Source organism: Amblyomma maculatum, chromosome 3, assembly GCF_055883805.1.
Source record: "Amblyomma maculatum isolate TAMU_Amacu chromosome 3, ASM5588380v1, whole genome shotgun sequence".
Lineage (NCBI taxonomy): Eukaryota > Metazoa > Arthropoda > Arachnida > Ixodida > Ixodidae > Amblyomma > Amblyomma maculatum.
This window is the reverse complement of record NC_139346.1, coordinates 156,694,877-156,720,113: the sequence shown is the minus strand read 5'-3', so window position 1 is coordinate 156,720,113 and position 25,237 is coordinate 156,694,877. Positions and strand designations below refer to the sequence as shown.

The following is a 25,237-nucleotide window of genomic DNA, read 5'->3' as shown; positions in this document are numbered from 1 at the left end:
TCAAGTGGGGTTTAAATTAAAACAACCTTATTAGTGCACTTAATGTCAATGGACCAGAAGCATTGGTTTGAATAAGCCAGCGGTTTGAATTGAAGACAGTCCACTGCATTTGCATAACATTAGCTATCATATTACAAGATTGTAAAAAAGAGTCTACTTATGCCGGAATTTGTGGAGCATGTGCACTACAGGTTTAAAGGTGCATTAAAGGGCATTCTGTAAAATTTTCTTTTTGCTCCTATTTTGTTTTATTGGGTTTCAGTTAATAGTTTTAGTTGCAGGCAACATTAAGCCCATAAAAATTAAAATATGCATGCACTGTTTTCTTCCCCGAGACTTGCCCTCATTACTCTGCGGTGGTCTTGGCTATTAAGCGAAGGCGTTTCGAATCTGTTATGCAATCTCTTCTGCATGCTACACATTTATACACAAGTAAGCCATCACACCTGCACTGACAGCAAATCCAAGCTCGCTCTTGGCTGTTAAGCGAAGACGGATTAAAGGGGCTGGCAGGCTTGGCTTTTTAGAGCAATCCGCGTAACCTTCCAATGCACCATAAGCATCTCACTACCCGCACTCAGAGCCCTGCAAGGACGGATCCAGACCTTGGTGGGCCCGCATAGCCTTGCATAAAAATAGTACTATAATTCATGAAGACATTGAAAATTATATTTTGATAAAACTGCTACATATTTATGGCTCCTACTCTTTGCTGTGTGTAAACAAAATAGTAGGAGTGTGGGCATTTAATGTGATTTTAATACAGAAATCGGACATGCTAGACAATAGTTCGAAGTTTATAAGTATGCTTGGAACATGTAGACTGAGTTCCTGCAATAACAAGATGAACTCGAAAGATGAGCTTTAACATGTAGAGCATAGCATTTGTAATCAGAAGGCCATAAGTTCAAATCAAAGCTCAAAGAGGTGTGCAAAAGTTTCCCTAGCTAACAGCATCGACAGATTCGTCTTTGACAAGACTCTGAAAGAGTTCAGCTAATACATACCACGGTGTTCCTGCAATTACAAGATGAACTCAAAAGATGAGCTTTAACATATAAAGCCTAGCATTTGTAATCAGAAGGCCATAAGTTCAAATCAAAGCTCAAAGAGGTGTGAGAAAGTTTCCCTAGCTTACAGTATCGACAGACTCGTCTTTGACAAGACTCTGAAAGATTTCAGCTAATACATGCCACGAACGAGATATAGGTAATATCCAACATGACCAATCTATTTGCAAATGAAATGACCAAAATACATACTTTAAATCAACACTGATGTCCACATTATTACACAAACTAAGGAAAAATGACACAGTATTAAAACCTTCAAGTTACTTTATGGACTGTACAAAGTAGCTTTTTCGCAACATTCCTTGCCGTGCTCATCATGTATTCTCACTCGTGTCTGCCTGATACTTCTTTGCACGTTTTGCCTTTTCTCTCTCTAGGAAGCTCTTGAATGACTCGTACTCCTTTTCATCGTCATCTGCAATAAAACAAGACATGCACAAATTTTAAAGACTTTGCTTTTCATTAGTTACTACAAATAGTCAGCATGGCATTGTAAACAACTGTTTACACATAACGTGTAACTAGTAAATGTTGCATGCATTTTTTCTTCTTTTGTCCCGCAGGTACAAAGTAGTAAGCAGTTATTGAAATGCCGCTGATGCCTGCTGTACTGCATCTGCTTGTGTGTGCTGTGTGGTAGTGTTTGAGGAAGCGCCAAATGAAAGGCGCCGCATGCACGCCTGGATTGGTATGACGCGATAGCGTAAGCTGCCAGCCAACATATAAAGCCCCACTTTAACCCAGCCGTGTGAACGTGCCTGCATGGCCTCGGATAACGTGAATGCAAGGGTCTTGGCAGGCTGATTCTCATGTCACCCACCCATATGAAAGGAGAGGCCAGAGTTGGCAGCTCCTGCTAAACGTAATGCCGGGAAGCCCTACGTCAATTAGTGCTCGGCCATGTTAGCTGCCAGCTACCGCCTCCCACGTAATGAAAGCGATACGGATGGACGGACAGACACGATCGTGGCTGCGAGCATGAGCCATTAAAGGCTTACGCCTCGAAAACGGGCGCCCCTTATACAGAATGAACAAGGTATTCACATACTGCAACATAGTGCTTATATCATTGCGGAAGTGAGGAACACAGCAAATGGTTTTCCAAAGAAACAGTTTATTGGGTTGACAAGCGTTAACAAAGAAACACACACTTGGCAGCGCCGATAGCAAGAAAATGCTTGGCGCTCAAAATAGCACGGGTAGATGAAGGTAATAACTATGCTTCTGTCGAGGTATATTTAAATGCCTTTTTGTCCAATTAGCGACGCGGCTGGGGCTTAACATCCCGAAGCGACTCTATGAGTCGCTATATGAGTTAGTCTACGAGAGACTCCATAGTGGAGGGCTCCGGAAGTTGAGACCATCTGGGGTTCTTTAATGTACACTGACATCGCACAGCACATGGCTGCCTTGCGAAAAAAACAAAGCGGCCTCCACGGCCAGCATTCGATACCACGTCCTTGGGCACAGCAGTCGAGTGCCCTCAACTGCACCACCACGGCTGGGGCAGAAGCTTGAAGTTTGCTTCGGGCTGCATGCAGCAAGCATCACTGCCACCCGCACAAGCTGCACCGCACAAGCAAAAGCTTTTCTGCTTTGCACTTAGCATACAGTCTCATTATCTGTCACCTCAATTTGGTCGTAATTTAAGCATCACCAGCATTGGCACTATCTGCAATCCTTCAGTGACCTCTGAAGCGCAGGCATATATACTAGGCATCGAGCACCCCCCCCCCATAGCCAGCACAACACATATCTAAAAGCGCACAAACAATGTAACCTGTAAGATATGTTATGTTGGCTCGTCTTTACCCGCAAACAGTATGTTCATCCTTAAATTATCTTGTGGATTCTACCTCCCAGCCATGGAAAAATGTGTGTCGAATCTACTTGAGGCCTATGCTCACAAAGCGGCAATGACCAGGCCAGCGAGCCTGCACAGCAATGCATGAGTGAACAACCGGAAAGCTGGACGCGTGAACAACCTGCTTCCATGTAAATGAGTTAGAGGAACACTAGTGAAGCACTATGCTCGCAGCTTTTGTCTTCTCAAGGAAGTTTGGGCTCATGGAGCTTAAGCATTTGCGTACCCGAGGCTAGCATGGGCCATTCAAATGGCCTCCATTCAGCTATCGTCACATGTGAGCATAAATGAGATGCCAGACTTCGGCACACAGCACAATACCTGTGCCTCACGTTCACATAAAATATAGCCGGGGGCAATTTTGCACTTCAACCCTGCTATTCAATGAATTGTGCTGGCTGCCCAGTAATTATACATAAATGAGATGTCAGACTTCGGCACACAGCACAATACCTGTGCCTCACATTCACATAAAATATAGCCGGGGGCAATTTCGCACTTCAACCTCGCTATTCAATGAACTGTGCTGGCTGTTCAGTAATTATACAACTTAATGATATCACATTTGCCATGCCCGTACTATACAAAAACAGCACTTGCACACTCGAAGTGTGTGCACCCAAACGCCAATTATCACCCCATTTTAGGCAGTGGGTAGGCATGGGAACAGCAGAAAGCTATGCACTGCGTAACTTGCCTTTGTATAATCATGCAAACTTGAATCCGCCCTATTACGGCCAATAGTGGATCGAATTACATCGTCGATACCGTGATACCAAACCTATAGGAAAGTTTTGTGGTATGTCATATTTTAAAATCCGGTCATAGCCTCCTTTATAGAGGAGGCTATGATTCTATGTACCCAGGAAAAAAAGTTCCAGGTCTGTCTGACGTATCTTTAGCCACAGACGATAAGATGATTGGATCCACTTGGCATATCCAGAAGGATATGTACGGGGGTCCGTTCGACACACCATTAGCTATTGATTTAATTTTCTATTCCAGTGAGAATCGTGTCAACGAGATTCACACAGGAAAGTTCTTTGTGCAGACACGATCGTATGGGGGTGACATGCTATCTGCTCTGGTGATTTCCCAGTCCACCACTTCTAGACAAGCATGCTCTGATGGATCTTCAATTAACAGCATTACATTTTCGCAGTACGGTTGCTAGAATTACAGTTGGGTACAAAGCACTTCTTGCCAAAAGTTGTGTCGAGTTGGCTTCTGGACCCTGTGGGACATTACAGGTGTGCCACAACAAGAATAAGCAGTAGTACATCACAGCGCTGGGCACAAGGATCAAGACAGCTGTTCATGAGATGGGCCTATACCACCACTAGCGCTTGAACAATGACCACTGTAAGTGGTGCCAAAGTGTGAGGCAAGAGCCTAGTTTTTTGCAAATCTTGTTCATGCACGCTGGCCACCGCATTGTTGAAGCCAAGAACATAATGTTTATGTACTGTGATGCACTCTGGCAGTGCAAAACATGGATAAACTAGGCTTGAAGCAGGACATAAAGCTTTGTGTCAACGCTGCTCTGCAAGTGGTGGGCCCCTACATGACAGCACTGCTACGCCATACCCTCACTGCTCCGATCAGCACAGGTGCTAGAGTGTGAATGTGCACGCTCTGCGGCACGCCAGGCAGTGAGTGTCAACACCTGAGTATTCTTACTGTGAGAATGTGCTTCAATACTGAGCAGTTGGTTTTTGCGGACCTTTACGAGGTTCACACACACAAATCTGAATATTTTCATATTTCCTGAAACATGCATCTCTGTTTACACATGAATCAAACTGCTGAAAACCAAAAGCTTGCCGAATGTACCTTCATCATCCATTGGGCGCTCTTCTTCAGAATCTTCGTCATCACTCAGACCAGGCTGCACGTCAACACTGTCTTCAGAGCCATGCACAACACCTGGTGTTAGAAAAGGATGAGATGATGTGCGACAAAATCAACCACTCCTTGTCACTTGCCGAAACAAACAGGTTCAGGCTGTTATCACACCATCTTTGAAGGCAAAAAGTTTGCTTTAGTAACTGTACTATCGTCAAAAATGCATCCCCACACTATAGGTTCCTAGAGGTCTCGCTTTACCAGCTGTCTAAAAACTTTTCACCTACTTATCATTCTGACGGTGGCAACTTAAGCTGCTTATCTAGAGGACTATGCTAACAACCTTCACCATAAGCCTATGATTGGCAATGTGCAGGTTTATTACTAAATTCTCATGTAAGCAACAAACTCGTAAGCCTCACCAACTAGCTGTACTGAAATCAACACACTGCTACTGCAAAGAGCACAATCTCTCGCACACACAGCATGATAAAAAAAAAAAAGGTAATCCAAATCAATGTACAAGGTGTTTCACATAACTTGAACCTAGGATTGAAAAAAAAAAGCTGAGCACTGAAGCTGCCTGGAACCAAAGACATGTTGCTTGTCATTATGTAGTGCTTCTCGAAATATTCTCTATATTTTGCTCGAATAGCCAATTACTAAGATGAATTACACGAAATTTTTATTATTAAATTTTGGGCCAAAAGCCCTTTGTTCATTAAGTAGTAGAGAAGATTCAGAAACAACCGGCCCAGTTTTTTTTCTACTCTGTATTGTGCATGGGTATTAATTTGGTCAATTCAATCAGCACATTTTCTAAGGCATATCTTTGTGCTGCAATGTGTACAACAATCACAAAATCTCTGGCTGCTAAATAAGTTACTAAAAGCACACTTAAATGCACCAATATTCGATGCACCTTTAACAAGCGGGCAGTTGCAAGTCAAGCAAGAATTTTCTTGGGGGCCAATATTACCTTTTTCAAACTTGTTTGCATGCCCCGGGTAACTAAGCTACCCAGCACTATGAAAGCTGAGGCCAGCATTAGCAAATCGGAAAAGCCAGTGTCTAATAATACAGGCCCAGTTCAGGTGGCTGCACCATCTGCTTTCCGAAATAGTGGGCAAGAAAAAAATGTTTGCAGGAGACAGTTAAGGAACAAATGCGCGGTTCAATGCTGATGCTGCTAGACAAATGCACACTTTCGATCATGTCATTTTGAAGAACACACAACTCCAATTCAGCAAGAAAAAATCGCACTTCGCCAACTGAATCACCGTCATCACCAGCAACCTCGAGCGTGCTGAACAAATATAATGAAATCTCATTGATATGATTCCGCTGAATATGTTTTTCGGCATAATACCTTTTTTTTTCTTCCCGACTGATGCCCTATAGAGTTAATGCATTTTCACACAGCTAATGCAATCATATTTTCATGATGGTTTGTATAGTATGATCACAGAAATGTACAAAATATACATATGGTTTCAAATTTCGCTTCAAGAGACAGCGAAAAATGCTTACCGAAAAAAGATAGCAACCACAGTAATTGCATTCTCATGGCCAATTATAAATATCGGACATGATCTTCAACAAGTATCATATTTACCCAGTTAATAAAACCATTCGCATAATGAACCCACCTGCCCACTTCTCAGGTCAAGAATAAATTTTTGTTTTTAAATGCATGCTTCAGTTCCATGCCGTCATTTTTGCAGAGCACAGCGCACCAAGATGCTGCGCATCGACAACATTACACCATCTTTATTTTTTGATCACAGTTACCCAAAGATATGCTTCTGACAAACTTGGTAGAGCGCCAAGTTTTAGACGCTCTTCGCGGCTTTCTCACAGATACAGAGATCAGCGATGGAACTGAGATTTGTTTCTACGATCTTCAGAAGCGCTTGCTTCTAGACACTGAGTGACAGAAAGTCCCGTGCTATAATAAAATTAAATTTTCTGCAAAGTATGTTTCATTTATCTCTTAGAGCATGTTTCATTTATTTCTTAGAGCACGTTCTTTTGGACAATACAATTTCTGAATGACACATTATTTCAAAGTGTTATAAAGAAGTATTCTGTGCCAAGCAGGTATGTTTCATCTGCAACATTTCGTGACCTGTTCTTTTGGATAATATAATTTCTGGGCAATACGTTTTAATTTTCATCGACTGTGAGAAACTGTTGTCAATGATATTCCGCTGTAGTACAAAATAAAAAAGGACATAGTAAACTCTATTCAATTTGGCCTTCAAGAGACAAGAAAAAATGTTCCAATTAACCGAAAGTTCAAACTGTCGAATGGGCCTGAAAACACAGTGCCTAAAACTGTTAGTGACTGACAGAGCAATTTTATTTAATGAACACACGTATGATGGCCGTCTGCATTTGAGATGAAATCCTAATGAAAACAATGGTTTTTCCCAGTTTAGTCATGTGCCTTGCCTTATGCATACTGTCAGGAACTTTAAAGAAAAGTGTTCCCAAAATCGCAAAGGCATCTGGCATTCTTTTCGCAGTTCGATGCAGGAGCAGTGGAGCCTCCTCACAAAACAACCCTGTCGCATTTTGCGGATGCCTCACCGCACAGTCCATGCTTTGTAGTGCACAGTGCAGTGAAACCCAGCATGCAGTTTCAAGCATACGGGAAGCAGTATGTGGATGTACATGAGGGATACACGGGTTACTAAATAAGTTACTCTACGTTAAGCATCTAAAACTGCAACCGGCCAATGCGTGTGCCCGGTTGCTGCTACGGAATGGTGTGAAGTTAAGGAAAGCGAAACCAATACCATGCGACTGGTCTAATAATAATAATAATATTTGGTTCACAGGAAAGGAAAGGCGCAGTATCTGTCGCACGTGTTTTGTAGACACCTGAACCCAGCCGTAAGGGAAGGGAGGAAAATGTGAAAGCGGAAAGAGAGAAAGGGGTGCTGTAGTAATTTTGACCACCTGGGGATCTTTAACGTGCACTGACATCGCACAGCACACGAACGCCACTTCGTTTCGCCTCCATCGAAACGCAGCTGTCTGCGGTTGGGATCAAACCCGGGTACTCCGGCACAATAGTCGGACGTCTTACCACTGTACCACCGTGGAGGGAACTTTTGATCATTGTCGCACCTGCCATAGAGCACAAGATGTGCATGGGCACCGCTGTTCCATGTGAATGAGGTTCGAGGGCTAGTTTGATAATCGTTGGCTGTATTGTGTCGTACGGTGACACGATCGCCCATCTGAATTAACCAGTGCGTGGCCCGTCCATCAGGCTAGACAGGCTTACGTGGACGTCTTCCAGGACTGCGCTCCTAGTTCGAATAATCCAAAATTCCGAATTAGAGATTTCATTGTGCAGAGAAGCGGTAACACTAACTTGGAGGTATTATGAAATTATGTTTGTCTTATCAAAAGTGCCTCCAAAAAGGCTATGTGGGTATGCAACGAGTGTCCACATGTCTGTTACATGACAGCAAAGAATAGAATTACCTTGCAGTGAGAAGACAATTGTGAGCAGAGCATTTACGTGGGCTATGCGAGAAGTGAGCTGAACAACGACTACATGAAACAAGCTCGAACCAACCCACTCGAAAACAGCACCGGCCTTGTTTTTTATTCTGCTGTCATATTTCCTTTTCTCTCTTTCACAGCAGCCGCAAACTGTATTATTTTCTCTCTCTCTTGTTTTTTTATTTTCCATTTAGCTTAGAGCATTCTCCGACGGTGTCCAGATGGCTAGACATGCAGTATTTACAGGCTATGAAATCATTTGACAGCCTTTTTTCTTTTTCATGTCACTGTCTCTTATCTCGCCCTTTCTGCAGTGCAGCTGTTAATGGCTAAACAAGACATTTTGTTACAAACTTCCACATGCAATGCACAAGCGGTGCCCACATCTGGATAAAATTGTGAGAAGCGACGTTGCGTCAGCACAGTTAACGACTAGGTGCACGCTCCCCAACCCCACTACACTCTTTTTCACCTGCCTGAGAGCAGTACACGGCATTTGAAAACTACACTTCAGTAGAAACCCTTTATAGTAAAGTCCCTGGAACTGGCAAAAATCTTTACTATATCAGTTGTTGATGATGACACGGTTCTGAAGATGCTGCCTGCTAATTAAATGGCTACTTACTGAACATGCTTAATGAAAAAAAAAAGAAACCTCTAAAAACCTTCCCTCTCTCTCTCATCATCTCGTAGTGCCATTTTCTTCTTTCAATTATAAGATTTTTCGCATACATCTTGTGGAAGTACCTACTAAGCATGTGGGCAATGCGATTATGAAGTGAGCTTAATTTCATGATAAAACCAAAGCCCTGCATGATCACGTCAACATCTGCTGTCTCTGCTTTCTAAAAGGCAACAAATGAGAAATACGTGCGGTAGTCAAGCGTTGCAAAACCGCACACGCCGCGCTTCTTTCACTTGTTTCCATCGCTGCCACATGCTTCGTGCTGCACACTGCAGCGAATGTTCAGCTGCGCTCGACTACTGTTCCCAAGGATGCGGGATTGAATCCCGGCCTCGGCAGTCGCTTTTCGATGGAGGCAAAAAGCAAAGCGCCCGAGTGCTGTGCGATGTCAGTGCACGTTAAAGAACCCCAGGTGGTCGAAATTTCTGGAGTCCTCTACTACGGCATCTCTCATAGCCTGAGTTGCTTTGGGACGTTAAACCCCACAAACCAACCAACCATCTTCCCTTCTTATTTCTTGCTTCACTTTTACGCTTTCTTACTTTCTTAATGAACGGCGCCGACTTTTTTCATGTTTGTAGACAGCTTTATTTTATTTTTTTTTTCTATGCGCTGCGTGCTTTCCCTCACAGCTCCAAGGCCTATGTAAAGTTGGCTTCCCCTGATTGTTGCTAAGGCTAATGGTAAAGCCATCTTAAAAAAAAAAAAAAAGAAAGAAAAGGGGGGGGGAACATTCGGTGTTATTTTTTTCTTTATTTGTTTCGCGATCCTAAATAACACACATGCGGCAATGTCATTTTGTGGAAAGTCGTCATCTAGCCAGATGCACTTTACTATAATCAATTTTTATCAAAAATGTCTTTATTTAAAGGCGGGAAAATGTACAGTCATCTCTGGAATATGAACTGAGGCTTCAGTTTCACTTCAATATATCCGAGTTTTTACTATATAGAAGTTTACTATAGCAGGGTTCTAGTCTATGCTGAAACCTGGCCTAGTGAGATCTGTATGCTGGGCACTGACAGGCTTGATGGTGCCCATGCTCCCATACACCCGCAAGAAAACTTCGCTGCACATCTCAGCGGATGTGCGGGGACGTTTTCAAGTAAGAAAGGGTTTGTTTCTTTATTATTCCATTTGGCTCAAAACAACAACGTGGAATCTCAGTAGGATATACATATTACAGTTTCTGGTCATAGCGAAAGTTCACCTTAACTGAAAGACACAAAGCAACTCATCTTGAGCTTTTGTTCTCCCCTCCATTGACCCATGGGAACTAACTGAACGGTTTCGGTTTCCAGGATTTAATATCTCAGAACGACTCAGGCTACGAGGGACGCTGTAGTGGAGGGCTTTAGATAATTTTTAACCGCCCGCGGTTTTTAACATGTACGGAGACCGATCAGATTTTCTCAGCTTTGTTCTAACAGGAATCTACTCTATAACAGAACAACCCCGCTGCTATGTTTTTCATGAAGGTGCAAAAAACTACAGTAATAAATTGTGCGATGAAATATTACACAGTTTACTGAAATATATACATATATTTTTTCTCACTTCCTGCAAGCGCAGCATGCTTCTTTGGAACGTGAAAGGCTTTGTGACTGTTGCGATTGTACTGGATTTTAAGCATCCTAACTTCCCTGCATTGACTCTCCGTCATTGCAGCCTCCTTCCAGGTACAGTGCGGAGGGAGCGCGCATGGGGTAGGCAAAGTTGCAGCATGAGTACACTTCCATGCTGCTTTCAGGACGGCTACCCTAATCCTACATGATTATTGTCTATTTTAAATAACCTAGCAACTGCATCCTTTAAGCTGCAGCGTAGACGCTTTCTTCTTTTGGGTTGTTAATTTTAGTGCTCGTGTCGTGACACAGCATGACCAAGAAAAAAAAATGCTGATGACAGAAACAAAACTCTTGAAGCCAATACAACCGCATTTTGTGCAGTGCTCTCTGTTGACCGCCTCTCGTGACACAGTTTTTCTTGTGCCTCGTCTGGGGTGACTGTGTGGGCTCAACGTGTTGAAGTTGAGCAACCTGATGTGGTGATGGTGAGGCTTCGATAGAGTCGAGCACAGATAGATGCACCGCTTAGGCCGGCGTGTCACCTCTGTGCTGCGTATGCTAAATATAGGCTGTTAAAATGCCAGCACGGAATAACCCACTATCATGAGGTGACAGCCATGCAAACCATGCAAGAGCACTGCCAGAACTGCAATTAACTAGCCAAGTTTGTATAGCATGGGATTCTATGGCAGCTGAAGCAGGACTGGCCCGTAATGTGGCTGCCAAGAAGCTACAGCACCCCGAAGCATATTGGTTTTATGACTCTGTAAGCATATGCCTGTAGTTTTTTGGTGTCGGTTAGAGGCATGCATTGCGTTAATAGGTATTGCACGTGATAAATACTTATGGCCATTCTTCAAACAGAAGATAGCACTGTTTTGTTCAAAGCCCATTTTGTTTCGAGTCTAATCCACACCACATGATACTTCACTACTTTTGCAGTATATTATATAGACAACTGTATCAAATGGGTCTATGAAATGCCTGGCAAATTAGAGGCCAGCTGTTGCATCAACGAACTTCAAATTACACTTTGCAGAGTTGCCTTGTTTCATATAAACTGTCAAAAATTCCATGAAATGAAATGTTAAGGATTACAAGGGACATCAATATATGAGTAGCAGTGCAGCGTCCTACTTGCTGCAGTGCACTGGTGACTGCTTCAGTGTGCCTCACAGCTTCCATGGAACTCCATGTCTTGAGCAAGACGAAGTGCACAGCGTAGCTCCTAATCAAAGTAAAAAAATTTGACATTATGGCTCCATGCCATTTGTGTCACTTACCAGTAAGTGGAACGCTGTCCCCTTCAGCAACATCCAACCTCAGCTGCTCCAGCTGTTTTGCCTGCTCAGCTAACGATGCTTCTTCCTTAAAAAAAAAAAAAAATATATATATATATATAACTTCATTACTATGGCACAAAACACCAGAGAGAAAAGTATCCAAAAGCCTCCAGCTCCAAAATAATTGAGTGAACAACGAGCATGATAAATGGTCTCCAATCAGGCAGCATGTTAGGCAGCCTAATATCAGAATTAATCTTGAAGAGCAAAAGCAGTTTTGGAAGAAAGAGAGAATACAATGCAATATCCCTGTAGCAAGAATCACAGCAGTTTAATGTGGTTACGTTTAATGTGGTTACACCGGTAACTTAAGCGAAAGCACAGTCAACTCGGTGTGTAACGAATAGCTTTTGCTCTGCATGTGCGGTGCCACAGCCTGGATTTTGGGAGCTGCGACAGGGCTATTGGGTTGTAATGAGGTCTGGGGATCAATAGTGTTGTGTAATGCAGCTTCCTTCCTCTGGAACGAGAGCACAGGTGTGCAGTGAATGCGGGCTATGCCCTCGGCGGTTTGTCCTGGCCCGAGCCAGCGGTAAGTGGGCGAAGTGCCACTTCTAACAGCAAACCAACAATGCTTTCCCCATAAGTTGTTTTCGACTGTAGATAAAAATGGGCAAACCAATTTTCTCTCAGAGAGTAGTTTCAAATTACTGACAAAGAACTGTAACGAGAGATTTTTACAATGTGGGGGGGTCTCCCTTACATTATTTCTGTACTCTACAAGAATTTCACGACTTGCAATCAGTAATTCTGTTGTGCATACAAACACATGCAAGCCGCATTTGCAGAATGGCTCAGAACGTAAATATTTGGTTACCTGACCCCTTAAAGTGGGTACGCAAAAATCCTGTTACGGAAGGTAACGCTGATTTCTCAACACGTCAAATGAATCACATACCTTCTTTCTCTTGAGTTGCTCATATTCTGGCCGGTAAATCCTGCAAGGAAATCGCAACCACAGCATCGCATCAGAAATCGCAATCATTTCTGACGAGTGAGGCGGAAGTACAGGCAGCAAAAAGTGGCACCTGATTGTTGCACAGCATGTCTCTGTGACATTCTACGTGTGTATCGGGGACACATGATAAATGAAAGTCTAACATTAATGATAAATAAGCACACAAGGCAATGACTGCAGTCTGGTACTGCAGTCATTGCCCATGATTAGAAATGAGTATAATCATATGTGCCACTGCAACAAGCAACAAAAGCGTGTGCACTTGCCCACTAAGTATGTCTTAGCCGCCCCTTATGCGTTTGGGCACCTCTGGACATAGCGATAACAGCCTTTTTTACTCCTTGCTGCCTGCTGCATTGACTTAGCACCTACAGCGTTCATGTGCTGAAAGCAAACTTACAGGAAGAAATCCCAATCATGGTGGCTGCACCACGATGACAGTGTGACCCAAAGCATTTGTGCGCTGTGCAATGCCAGTGCACATTAAAGAACACAAGCAAGGCTGCACATTTTCGCAACCATGCACCAAATTCAAAAGCTCTGCTGCATGAAAAAATAAAGCGTAAGGCTGTACTATCGACTGAACGCATTATAGACTCTCTATCCAGTATCATTTTTATGAAACACTTTCAAGCTTGGCCTATGGAAACAACGCGACTACTAAAGACACATGCAAGTGCTCATGGTGCCAAAGAGGCAAAAGGGCGATGCGAAAAAAAAAAAATGTACGGGGGTGCTTATTAACTATTAACACCGTCTTTTCATTCTGCGAAGTGGTAAAAGTCTTCAGTTGGTTTCCTTTTTGGGGAAAGAAAGGCGCAGTGCCTGTCTCACTTCTAACACTTTAACTATCAATTAACAGCATACAATTGGAGGTACATATTTTGCTGGTCCGAATCCCTATCGCAGACAAGCCTCCCATTTTTTATCGCAAACTAGTCTCAAATTTGACCACCAGATAGATGCTAAATGGGTAGCGAAATAGCATGACACCACCTGAAACGCTGCACAAAGAACATTGGTGTCACAATTTTGATATCAAGTGCGCATTTTTTCCGACACATTTCTCAAAACTAGGGTATGACACCTGTGATGGTTTTTTTGGTACGAGCCCAATACTCTATCACTGTCGCGTTGTAGCAGAGATACCTGAAACGAAAAGAACTGAAAATACCTGCGTAAATTCCCCATCCACAGCACTGCACGACTCGGAATTGGCATATATCTACCACATCCGCAATTTGTTTCCTTTTGCTTGTCACACATGTGACATTTTCTACTATGCTTGCCACCATCACCAAGTGTGCAGGTCTATGCTTGCTTGCTTTTTCGTTTTGTTTTTTACTAACGGTTTAGCTGCTAGCCACCACTAGCACTCGTTGCTTCGATTTTTTGGCCTGTTATCAGATCACTCCCTAGCCTGAAAGCGGCTTCGCACATACTCCAAGTGCTCACAATATTCAATTGCAGTGCCTTTGCCAGAGCACCAAAAAGAGGATAAAAGCTCCCACAAACATTCTCTTTCCTGGAGTGAAGAGAAGTGGACCTGTGGCAACAGGTGTAAACTGTTCTCTCCCCTGTGCCAACTGTGCCAACAAAAGACACCACAAATCACTAAACAACAAAGCTTTGTGTAACTTATCATACGATTCTGCAGCTGTTCATGTAATGCAAGGTGGAAACTTCAATTTAAAGCACTGGGGCTGCGGCCGTGCTGCTAGCCTATGAGCCGCACCTCTTAACCAAAATGTTTGAATCAATGGCCATGTGCAGTGCAAGCACTCAAATATTGAGCATTTAAAACAGCCAAGTAGAAACACTTGTTTCTAATGCTTGGTGGGTTTGCAGAACAGGGCTGCATTAAACAGTGCAAAACAGAAGTGTCAACTTTGCAAATCACGATTACTGCATGCTGTAAGCCATGCTTTAAAGTACAAGCCAAGTTAAAGCAAGTTTAGCATGCTTTATATGCTTTAGGATGAATAAAACATGGAACGAGCATACAAAAAGTGAAGTAAAAAATGTTACTTGAAATAGTTCAGCATAATGAATTAACGAAATTGAAATTACAGACATGATTCTGCTTTAATAGAAAACACTAACTATGGTCTTGGATGAAACAGAAACGCAAGCACAAATCAAGAAGGCACAATTAAAATGGAGAGAATAAATTAAAAATAAAAACGGCAGCAATATCCACATTTGCACAGAAAGTCAAGGGGATGATAAAAAATAAATGGTTCGAATTTCAACACAGAGGATTCTACTGCAACAAAGGTCTACTACAGTGTTGTGTTCACAATGCATAGCCTGATGCTGAAGTCTGGCAATTTCTCATAGCATGCGAATACGTCTGCTAGCTTCTACACTAACAATCCATCACATTCGTGTCAACACTGTGAGAATCATCACCGTGAGCACTAAGGAAGGAGGTTACAGAACTTCATCTCTAATTTCAGACTGCATCAATTGATAAAGTGCCATTGTTTTTATTTGCAACTCAGGGTATTATAAATAATGAAATAAGCTCGACCATCGCATAACAAGTTAAATCAACTGTTCTGGCAAATGGAACGCAGTCCAAGATTAGAGGGGAGCACTCGTACATTAGCTGCTGGCTGTGTGGAGCTTGAGTAAAGCTTCAGTCTGAATGCATGTGCTGCTCTGCTGGGTGACACATTGCATACATGCAACTGTCACTCACGTGTCATATTCGTGGCGAGCTTTCTGCAGGGCCTCGAGGAACTCAGGCACGCCCTTCCCGGTGACAGCGGACACACCGACGGCATTGAGGTTGCCGTAGAACTCGTCAAGCACGAGGCTTAAGGAGCGACTCAGGTTGGAGATGTGAGACGTTTCACCCTGCAGTGCATCTTGAAAGGCCTCAAAGTCTTGCATCCACTGCACTGCAAACTGGTGGTCGACCACGTCCACCTGCACTGGGCATGTGGAAGTGCCAAGCAATGACTAAAACATCTACCAACAATTATAATAGCCATAATATGAAAGTAACTCTTTTTTGACCCTCAAACCTATTGTGCTGTTCGCTAACAATTTTGCTAGTAAGTGAACAAGAAAAACAGCAGTCAAGCAAATAGGCTCCAAATGCGAAAGCATTTATTCGCTCATGGGTAGTGTAGACAGAATGTGTTGGCAAAATGTGTCCGCATGAACTGCCGATCATCAACTGCATGGGTAGTTAATATAACAGTTAAGGACATATGTAAATAGTGGGAATAATTAATTCAGTGAAACATTGACATGATTGATAATTGAATAATTAATATATTAAGCTATGGACAGAGTTTGTCTGCAAGGGCTGTTATCGGTGTGTGTTGACACAAATAGCCACATAATTAGACCAAATTTGGTGTCCGATCTAATTCGAGTACAGCCAACTAGGTAGTTACCTCCGAATTTAGATGGGCCAGCCCCATAGTTTGGCCGCCAGGACCTCCAGTATCTCAACTCATCAAAATTGAACCAAAATTGATGCCTAACCTAAATCAAGTATGGCCAATTCAAAAGTGACCTCCTAATTGGAATGGGCCACCCGTAAAATTTGGCCCCCTGGATGCCCAAATTTTATTTTGTAAGAATTTGACCAAAATCAATGTCTAACTTAATTCAAGTATGGCCAATTCAGTGGTAACCTCCAAAATTGGTGGGCCATCCCCAAAATTTAACCTCATCAGAATTTGACCAAAATCGATGCCTAACCTAATTCCTGTACGAACAGTTCAGTGGTGGCCTCCAAATTGGGATGGGCCACTTCCAAAATGTGTCCCTCTGGACACTCAAAATTTGACCTCGTTGGAATTGGACCGAAACTCGTGTCGAATCTAATTCGAGCATGGCCAATTCAGTGGTGGTATACAAATTGGAATGTACCACCTCAATATTTGGTGCCCTGGACCCACAAAATTCCACTCTGTCCAAATGTGACCAAAATGGCACCTAACCTAATATCAGTATGGCCAACTCAGTGGTAACATGCAAATTTAGAAGGATCACCCCCAAAATTTCACCACCTGCAATGGTAAAATTTGATTTAGTCCAAATTTGACCAAAATTGTGACTCACCTATTTGGAATATGGTGACACAATGGTGACTTACAAATTTGGTTCCCTAAAATTTTGGTCCCTTGACCCCCAAAATTTGACCTTGTCTGAATTTGATCAATAAGAATGCCAACCAAGCAATGGTACTAAGCAACGAAATACAGAACTCATAACAAAACTAGGCTTGGAACTCGCAATGCTTTTACATTTCTGTACGAACGCAGACTTAGTGGTTAAAGGTTAATTATGCGCAAGACATTTCTGTATATAGATCACCACGTGGCTTTCGTCTGCTCAGAGTGAGTAGTGCCCAACCAGAAGCACTTTGTAGTAAAATGTGCACGCGACTCGTTTGTGTAAATGTAATAAGTGTAGGCATAACCCCAGTTGAAATGTTCCGCTGTCTTACAGTGGGAAAATCTAGACACATTTTTCACCCGAAACTACTGTCTGCTCAAGCTTCCCGGCTATTACAAAAAAGGCCAGGCACTGTCGAGAAGCTAAAGTGCAAAAAAGTGTGTCTTGTCACCTGACAGGCTGCCAAGTACATATTTGTTCCTTAGTGAAAATGCCTGCAACCTGCCCACCTTTCTTTCTTGCACTATTTTCCCATAAATTAGTAAAACTCAATTCATCTCTTATTCCTTGGCATTCTGTACAATGCTGAACATACTACAACACCTTATAACCCAAATCTGCTTCCACGGGGTCACCTTACGCAACATATAAAATAAGTAGTGCAACAAACCTCCGTGTCTGGAAGTTATACATATATAATTGGTTCACAGGAAGGGAAAGGCGCAGTATCTGTCACACTTGCTCTGTGGACACCTGAACCACGCGGCAAGGGAAGGAAGGTGGGAGTGAAAGTGGAAAGAGAGAAAGGAGAGCTGTAGTGGAGGGCTACGGAGTAATTTCGACCACCTGGGGATCTTTCACGTGTGCTGACATCACACAGCACACGAACGCCACTTCGTTTCGCCTCCATCAAAACGTAGCCACCGTGGCCGGGTTCGAACCCGGGAACTCCGGCACAGTAGCCGGGCCTGGAAGTTGCTCTGTTGACAGCTAGACCTATCAGCCGTTCTTGCAAGTTACTTTTAACTGTTCCTTGTCTTCACTGTGCTAAGCATTCCATGTCCAGTAAACAGCAACACGCTCAAGTATAAACTCGCATGCAATCAGCCTGCTAAATCAGCGAAAAAAGACTGAGAAGCGGCAATCTTTGTTGTGCTTTGAATGGACTAAACAGTATGCACGCATGTGCTTGGTTGGGTTTATGGGTTTAACGTCCCAAAGCAACACAGGCTGTGAGAGGCGCCGTAGTGGAGGGCTCAGGAAATTTCGACCACCTGGGGGTTCATTAATGTGAACTGACATCGCACAGCACATGTGCACCTTGTTTTAATGTGAACTGACATCGCACAGCACATGTGCACCTTGTTTTTCACCACCATCGAAAACCAGCCGCCGCGGCCGGAATTCGATCATGCATCCTTGGCCACAGCACTCGAACACCCTAACCACTGCACCACCGCCGCGGGATCAGCTGTCAAACTGGGTGCAACTTACTATACCACTAGTTTTACGACTCACTGCTAGGGTAAAAGAATGGAATTGTCATCGTGCGACCAAACTTGAACTTGAGGTCCCAAATATTATCAGTTTTACAAAGGTTATTGTCAGCTTACATAGAAGGCACTTTACCTTGTTCATGGCTATGACAAAAGGCAGCTTGGTCTTGTACAGGATGCTGCATGCATACAGCATGTTTGACATAAAGGTCACCGGGTTGACGCTGCGAACGATGTCCATGACGTACACAACCACTGTGGGAAACTCGGATGCCTGCAACAAAATAGCATCAGAACTGATCTGTCATCTGCAGCAAAAGGTCGGTGGGTCATAATGACCACCAAATTATGGCAAATTATGACAGTAGGCCCCTAACAGCATCTTCTTTACGCTGTTGGCATGGAAGCAAGTTTGACAAAGCAGTCACGGTGTTTTGAAGGCAAGCCTAAAGCAATGTGATAGGATAGGATAGGAAATATGTTAATTTCTCTAGGAATGTCTTGCGCTAGTAGCAGAAGAGGTCCATCTTCCTTCTACTTACAGGGTCGGTGCCCCTATTCCAGGGCTCCGCTGAGCTTCGCTGCTTGCTGGGCGTGCTGGATCAGACCTAGTTGGTAACCCAGATCGCCACTGGAGAGCCGGCTTTCCCACTGTTCCGCACTTGGGTCTTTACAAAAGCTACCGTTATTTCTACATTCCCACGTGATGTGGTATAACGAAGGACAACAATAGTGATACAAGCATTCTTGCGCAAAACTGACTTGAACTTCTGCGGCCACAAAGGCAGTGCAGAAATTTTGCTTTAAGTTAAATGACTGGCTCAGGTCAGCATGGAAGAACGATAATGGCATAAAAATATTACAGCCGATTTGCATAGGTAATCAAATTAGAAGTAGGTGCATAGCGCTGCTCACGCCGCAGTACCAGACGACCCGGCTTCATTCATAGCAATGCCAATCAAAAGTGCAGTGCAGCCACGTCCTGAGCTCTCTTCACATCGTCTGCTGTGGTTTTTATCGTCAAACAGCCCAGTGAGCAGTTCGGAGCCAAGGTCGAGGGAGCACGGAGCGTACACGCCTGCCGCCTGTGAGGGCAGAGGGGCGACTGGTGCGAGCGACACGGGACTACTCAGTCCAGGGTAACACACATTTGTGCAGTACTGCCCAGTGACAGCCACAACTGTGGTATGCGCCACTTTCTCATTGGCTGCAGCTGGGAGGCTGCTCTGCCTTCCCATTGTCTAAGACGTGGTGCAACACCACTTGGGGCTTGCAACGTCGCCACCGTCTCCTTCGCTCCTCAAGCTCGCAGAGAGAGAGAGAGCAGGCGTTGCATTGCCAGCAGCGAAATCCATTATTGTGGCCAGAAATGCTAGGCATTAAAAATAATTTCAACATACATATTTAACTACTATGGATACTGCGCTGATTACTACCTTCCTAGATATCCAGCCAATGTGACTGCTGCTTGCCAGTCCGGCAAACCCCAGCAGCACAAGGGCACTTTACTGCTTTTGCCACTGGCTGATGATGGATCACTGTTTATAAAATGAACTAGGTGATGCTTTGTGAAAATACATGAACACTAAAGGTAATGCAGAATCACCTAAAGACAAGATTTACCTCTAACAATACAAAGGTAATAAAACATCCGAATGGTGTGTAGCGAAGGAACCAAACGGGTGAACATAACATACATCTCCTTGAAATTGAACAAAATATCTTGTTGAGATGACAAGGACGGCCATAACAAAGTAATTTAAGTTTTCATTCAACTTTTGTAGCAAGGATTAGCAATTTCTACTCAATGCTGAACCTTGGAATGATAATCAGAATAACAGACTTGGGTGATACAACTACTGTGACTGCAGCATCTACACACTCTAATGTGCACTTCTATTCTAGAGAAAGGTATCAAAAACAATGTGCATGCTAGAATAAACGCGCTTTGCAAATTTCAGCAAAATATTTGAGCCAGTATATGAAATACTGTTTGAATGACCAGCCACAAGAAAATGTGCGAACCAGAGTCTCGGTGATGATGCTTCCAGATGCGGACCAAGTGAAGACTTCAATCTGGCCTGGAGTGTCAAAGATTACGTACCTGCAACAAGGCCACACATAGTGGTCACACTATTTGCATTATACCAAGAGATTATAATGAATTCATTATTAACGGCAAAGTCAAGAAACTTACTCCAGCTCAGACTTTCTTTTGTGTATAAGCTGCATGACCTGTAGAACAGAGTGTAAGGAATAAATAAATAAATAAATAAATTGCATAAGTGCAGCACTTTCACTTTGTGTAAGCATAGTAAGTAACAGCTGGTGTTTCAATACCATAAATTTCAAACTTTTGTGATAAAGCACGCAGCATTTATTTAGTGATCGTCACCATGCTTTCACCTTAGGAAATGAGACAAAAATTTTTCTTTCTGAAGTGATAACTTCACAACCCTATAACTGAAGTTCTATGATGAACAGAATATCCAGACACCGTACTGTATTCCCTTTTACCAAACAATGCAACCGATGGCATGCATTTTTACAACCTCGTAACAAAAAAAGGTTTTTAAATCCTCACAACAAAAGCCTGACATAACATATTATACATGTGCGCAAGAGGTATATTACGTGAAATTGAATTCCATATTTGCAATCAGCACACAGAAATACGTTCCCTGAATACTTGAAAACTACAACTTCATTAACAAAAAGAATTACACAAATCCTTCCAATGTAGTAACATGTCATTGACACAAACTTCATTAAAATATAAGCATATATCAAATTACAGGTATTCTCTGGCTCTTACTTGGTCAAAGCGGGTAGAGAAAAGGTTGAGTGACGTGACAATGCCACCATTTGGCCCGAGGCCATACCTGCAATGGGCTAAGGAACAGTACACTACAGGGCCATTGAGTGAAACAAAAATAAAAGTGAAAGCTACCCATCATGCCTCAGCGAGTCATGATACCTTCCCAGTAACTCCAGAACGTTTGCTCAAAAGCAAAATACAGTTCAGGCAGGGTCCTAACGTGAACAAAGGTCGAGCCTTGAAGTTGAGACAGTATGTTCCGAGTTACAACTTAATTTGTTTCGAGTACTCTAAAGCTTGAGATCAAAAACAACATAAAATATTTAAAAAAATCAAAAACCTGTACCTAAGTGACCATCTCACACAACCGGAATAAATGTAGAGCTGTTTGTGCCAAAAAGACAATGATGCTTTTTGTGCAAACAATCTAAATATGCGTAAATGCCAAAAAGTGTCATATTCCTGGGACTGAAGGCTCGAGTCCAAGATTGCTTCCTAAAAATGCATTTTCCCATGCAGTCCAGAATTCAGAATGAGAAAATATAAAGAAAGGATACTGTTTCATGACTTCTTTGTACTTCACTGTGTCTCTGATATCTGTAAAATGAAAATAAGAAAGCCTGAGTGAAATGCCGACACAAATACTATGCTTTTGAACTATCAAGTCTACCTTGTAGCAATTCATTATCAAAAACCAAATTCTTGACTCTGTTTGGTTTAAAAAGTTTAACGTCTCAAAGGACTCAGGCTATAGACCTTTGCATTTTGGGCTCCCTGGACGCTGCCATATTGTTCACTGGACAGTCGTGTGCACCGCGCGCAAGCACCGTGGAAGCTGCAGCGAAACCAGTTTCCGACTGTTCAGAAAGGAGGAATTTCAACAACTCCTTCGCCCGATGCAAAGGTCTATAAAAGATGCCAAAGTCAGGGGCTCTGAAAATTTCGACCACCTGAGGTTCTTTAATGCGCACCGATATTGCACAGTACATGGGTGCCTTGCTTTTTGCCTCCATTTAAAAGCAATCGCCGTGGCCGGGACTGAATCCACGTCCTTGGGTTCAGCAGCCGAACAACCAAACCACTGAGCCACTGCAGCTGGGCCACAAGGCAAATGCCAAAAGAACCAAGAAATGCCACTCAGTATTTAAGATATTATACTTGAGAAGTGCATTTCAGCTTTCCTCAGATTCCAATCGTCACCTTTGGCATGCAGGCACAAAGGGATGTAAATGAAGCATATTTCAAAGTTAAATCACATTCACACCTTTCCTAGCAAAGACTAGAAGTCAGTGGCCCACTGACAAGCAATATCGCCATCCAAACTGGTATGCATGTGAACGCAATATTCCTTGTTTGTCATGTAATATTGCTTGAACGAAGCTGTAGCCCGCAAGCATGCTGCCACATACATGTTTGCGCATGCACATAGAATACATTTAGAATCAGCCCCTTTCTCAACATTATTTTTACAGTGTTAGCAGATAATAGATCCTACCCAGGTTTGATGGCATAAGACATGTGTTTATCCCTTTTCGAGCTTTCAAATGTATCCTTCCCAATATGGCTCTAACACTTAAGTAAAATCAGGCTGTAGTAAAACTATTATAACCACTTTCACACAGGTGGGATGCAGAAGGCCATAACCGCAGCAAATGGCTGCAGTAGCCCAGGATGCCTCTACACTACTTCCTAAACCAGACCTCATTTTCAGAAGTCCCTACTTTCGCTCATACCAGCTAACACTAAACATTTGCATCACAGGCTGTAAGTGTCCTGTGGGAATTTTCATCATTGATCTTTCAATAATTGCCTTTTCACTCAGGCAGACAACAGGTGACAATTACAAGAAAACAAAAACAAAAAATATTAACTTCACTTCAGTACACACTAGGCACACTACTACCTACCCTAGGCACAGAATGATGTGCCTGGATTGATTAAAATAAAGTAAAAGTAAAGATGCAGCAAAAGACAACCCAATGACAGTTGGAAAACATAGTTCACGCCAGCTTTAAGAATGCAATTACGCAAAAATTTAAATCTTTTTCGTTGAATGAATAGCTGAAACAGAAGCTTGGGGAAGTTGGTAATCCTTTTCCCAGGAAAGATCTGAAGAGTACCAAGGCCAGTGCAAGTACATACCTACATTAGCTGGATATGGGACCTCACTACATGCTGGATCCAGGTTCACAACATAAGGTGGTCTTTTGACAGTGTGAAGATGAGCAGTCAGACGCTGCAACAGGTTCAGTGAATAAGACTTCTGCATGGTTTGCAAGCTGTCTATAACGGTTTCAATCACTGTCAACTGCCTATTCTCTCAAAAATCTTCATTTTCACTATGAGTTATTGGACATTTTCTGCATTTCTACCTCTAGTTAGTGCAGACGATTACAGTGGGGCATTATTTTTTTTGTGTACGACAGAAAATTAAAAATGTTTCCACTTAAAGAAACCTTTGCTTTTGGATAGAACTGTGCTTATTTTCTTCAAATTATGGCACTGCACAGTTTTTCACTCTTTGCAAAACACTCATAACTTTTTCTATCCATTTGCTGTATGCAAACAGCAGGACAAATGAACAGTGTTAAATTCAAGTTTATTGATCCAACATGCAATAAAGTGAATACAGCAAAGTTACTGTGAAACAGCAGTACATTCACGACTAGTATTGTTTGCAGCTTGCGTAAGTACAAGTGCACATGACTTTTCATTACAGCTAGGTGATGTTTGAACTAGAAGTTTACAGAATGTCAAATTCAGATCCACACTGCTGCGTAACAGGAACCAACAGCCTGGAAGTTTCTCACTTGTAAGTGCATGCCCATGATTGATAGCACAATGTATCTTTTGCTTATATTTGGCCAAACTTTTGACCCAGTGGTATCATGGTATCACAGTATAACCTCAATACTTGCTGAAAGACTGAATCGGAGTAAAGAGCGAACAAAACAATGAGCAATGACTCATACCTGGACCCATGTTGTTTTGCCAGAGCCTGCCATTCCTAGTACAATGACACAGGTCGGCATAGGCTCGACAACCTGGGGCTCTTCACTGCTAGTGGCCATTGCTAATCCTGCACAACAATGTGTAATCAATATTCATTAAAGAAATCGTTCAGGGTTCCAATGACTGCTACAATGAAATTAAAGCAGCCACATGTTCAACTGGCTTTATGGTCAAAGAATGTGCAAGCTTGAACAAGCCTGGTTCTACAAGAACATTACAGAGTTTAGACCCTACATAAAGTTGCACATAAGCTGAAACTGAAAGGAAGAGCAATGCACTCAACTGCATGGCTAACAGTCATATAAGTGTACTAAGTGCAAAATGTACAATCTATAAAGTAAAAAGTATGCGCATGCTTCTTTGCACAAATTTGTATTCATTCCCAAACAACATCCCACCGCTGTAATTAACATCAGCTTACACCTGAGCAGGTACTCCCCTCCCAGAAAAACTCGCTCTTTAACAAGTGTTGTTGTAGGCTAGTTTGTGAAAGTTTGTAGAAACCAAGCAGCCTCCACTGCGGCACGCAAAAGAATTATTCGTTTGCTGTAAGCAGATCGCAAGCCACGCGGGAAAAGAAGCTTTCTAATAAGTTTAATTTAAAAACGCGTCTAAGCAAAAGGACTGGACTAGCTGTAAACTAAGTGGACAACGAGTACGAAAAACAACGTTCAATGAATGACAGCCGCGACAGAAACATCCACGCCGAGGTAACCCTTCAACTTAATCGACCGAAGTAGCTCATAATTTTGCACACAAATAAAGAGCAGAATTCGCGCGATGGTACCTACAAGAAAGTGCAGAAAGCGGAGGCAATACGCACGAGGGGACCGCGCACATGGACACAACGAACACAAACAGCGACTACAGCAGCTTTGGGGCTTCGACCTGCCTTGGCTTCATGCGACTTGAAAAA

General features: G+C 42.8%; 1 protein-coding gene across 1 annotated transcript; it reads right to left on the bottom strand.

Annotated features, from left to right (window-relative positions):
- Nucleotides 1-1,319: 1,319 nt before the first annotated feature.
- On the bottom strand, nucleotides 1,320-25,237 carry LOC146196577 (GPN-loop GTPase 1). The gene is made up of 13 exons (XM_084598333.1): nucleotides 25,113-25,237; nucleotides 24,282-24,388; nucleotides 23,452-23,545; nucleotides 21,867-21,906; nucleotides 21,307-21,373; nucleotides 20,689-20,726; nucleotides 20,517-20,595; nucleotides 18,625-18,765; nucleotides 15,560-15,789; nucleotides 12,796-12,835; nucleotides 11,838-11,922; nucleotides 4,771-4,863; nucleotides 1,320-1,488 (listed from the first exon to the last, which is right to left on the bottom strand). The coding sequence occupies exons 2-13, from the start codon at nucleotides 24,378-24,380 to the stop codon at nucleotides 1,388-1,390; spliced, it is 1,107 nt and encodes a 368-aa protein (XP_084454459.1). The 5' UTR covers nucleotides 24,381-24,388; nucleotides 25,113-25,237; the 3' UTR covers nucleotides 1,320-1,387.

Bases quoted from the DNA above. Each gene is read 5' to 3' on its own strand.
- LOC146196577 (XM_084598333.1), bottom strand. From the start codon at position 24,380: ATGGCCACTAGCAGTGAAGAGCCCCAGGTTGTCGAGCCTATGCCGACC. The intron at 21,374-21,866 runs GTATCCTTTCTT...AGCCCATTGCAG, and splicing joins TACAAAGAAGTCATGAAACA to GTATGGCCTCGGGCCAAATG. The intron at 20,727-21,306 runs GTAAGAGCCAGA...TCTGTTCTACAG, and splicing joins TCTCTACCCGCTTTGACCAA to GTCATGCAGCTTATACACAA.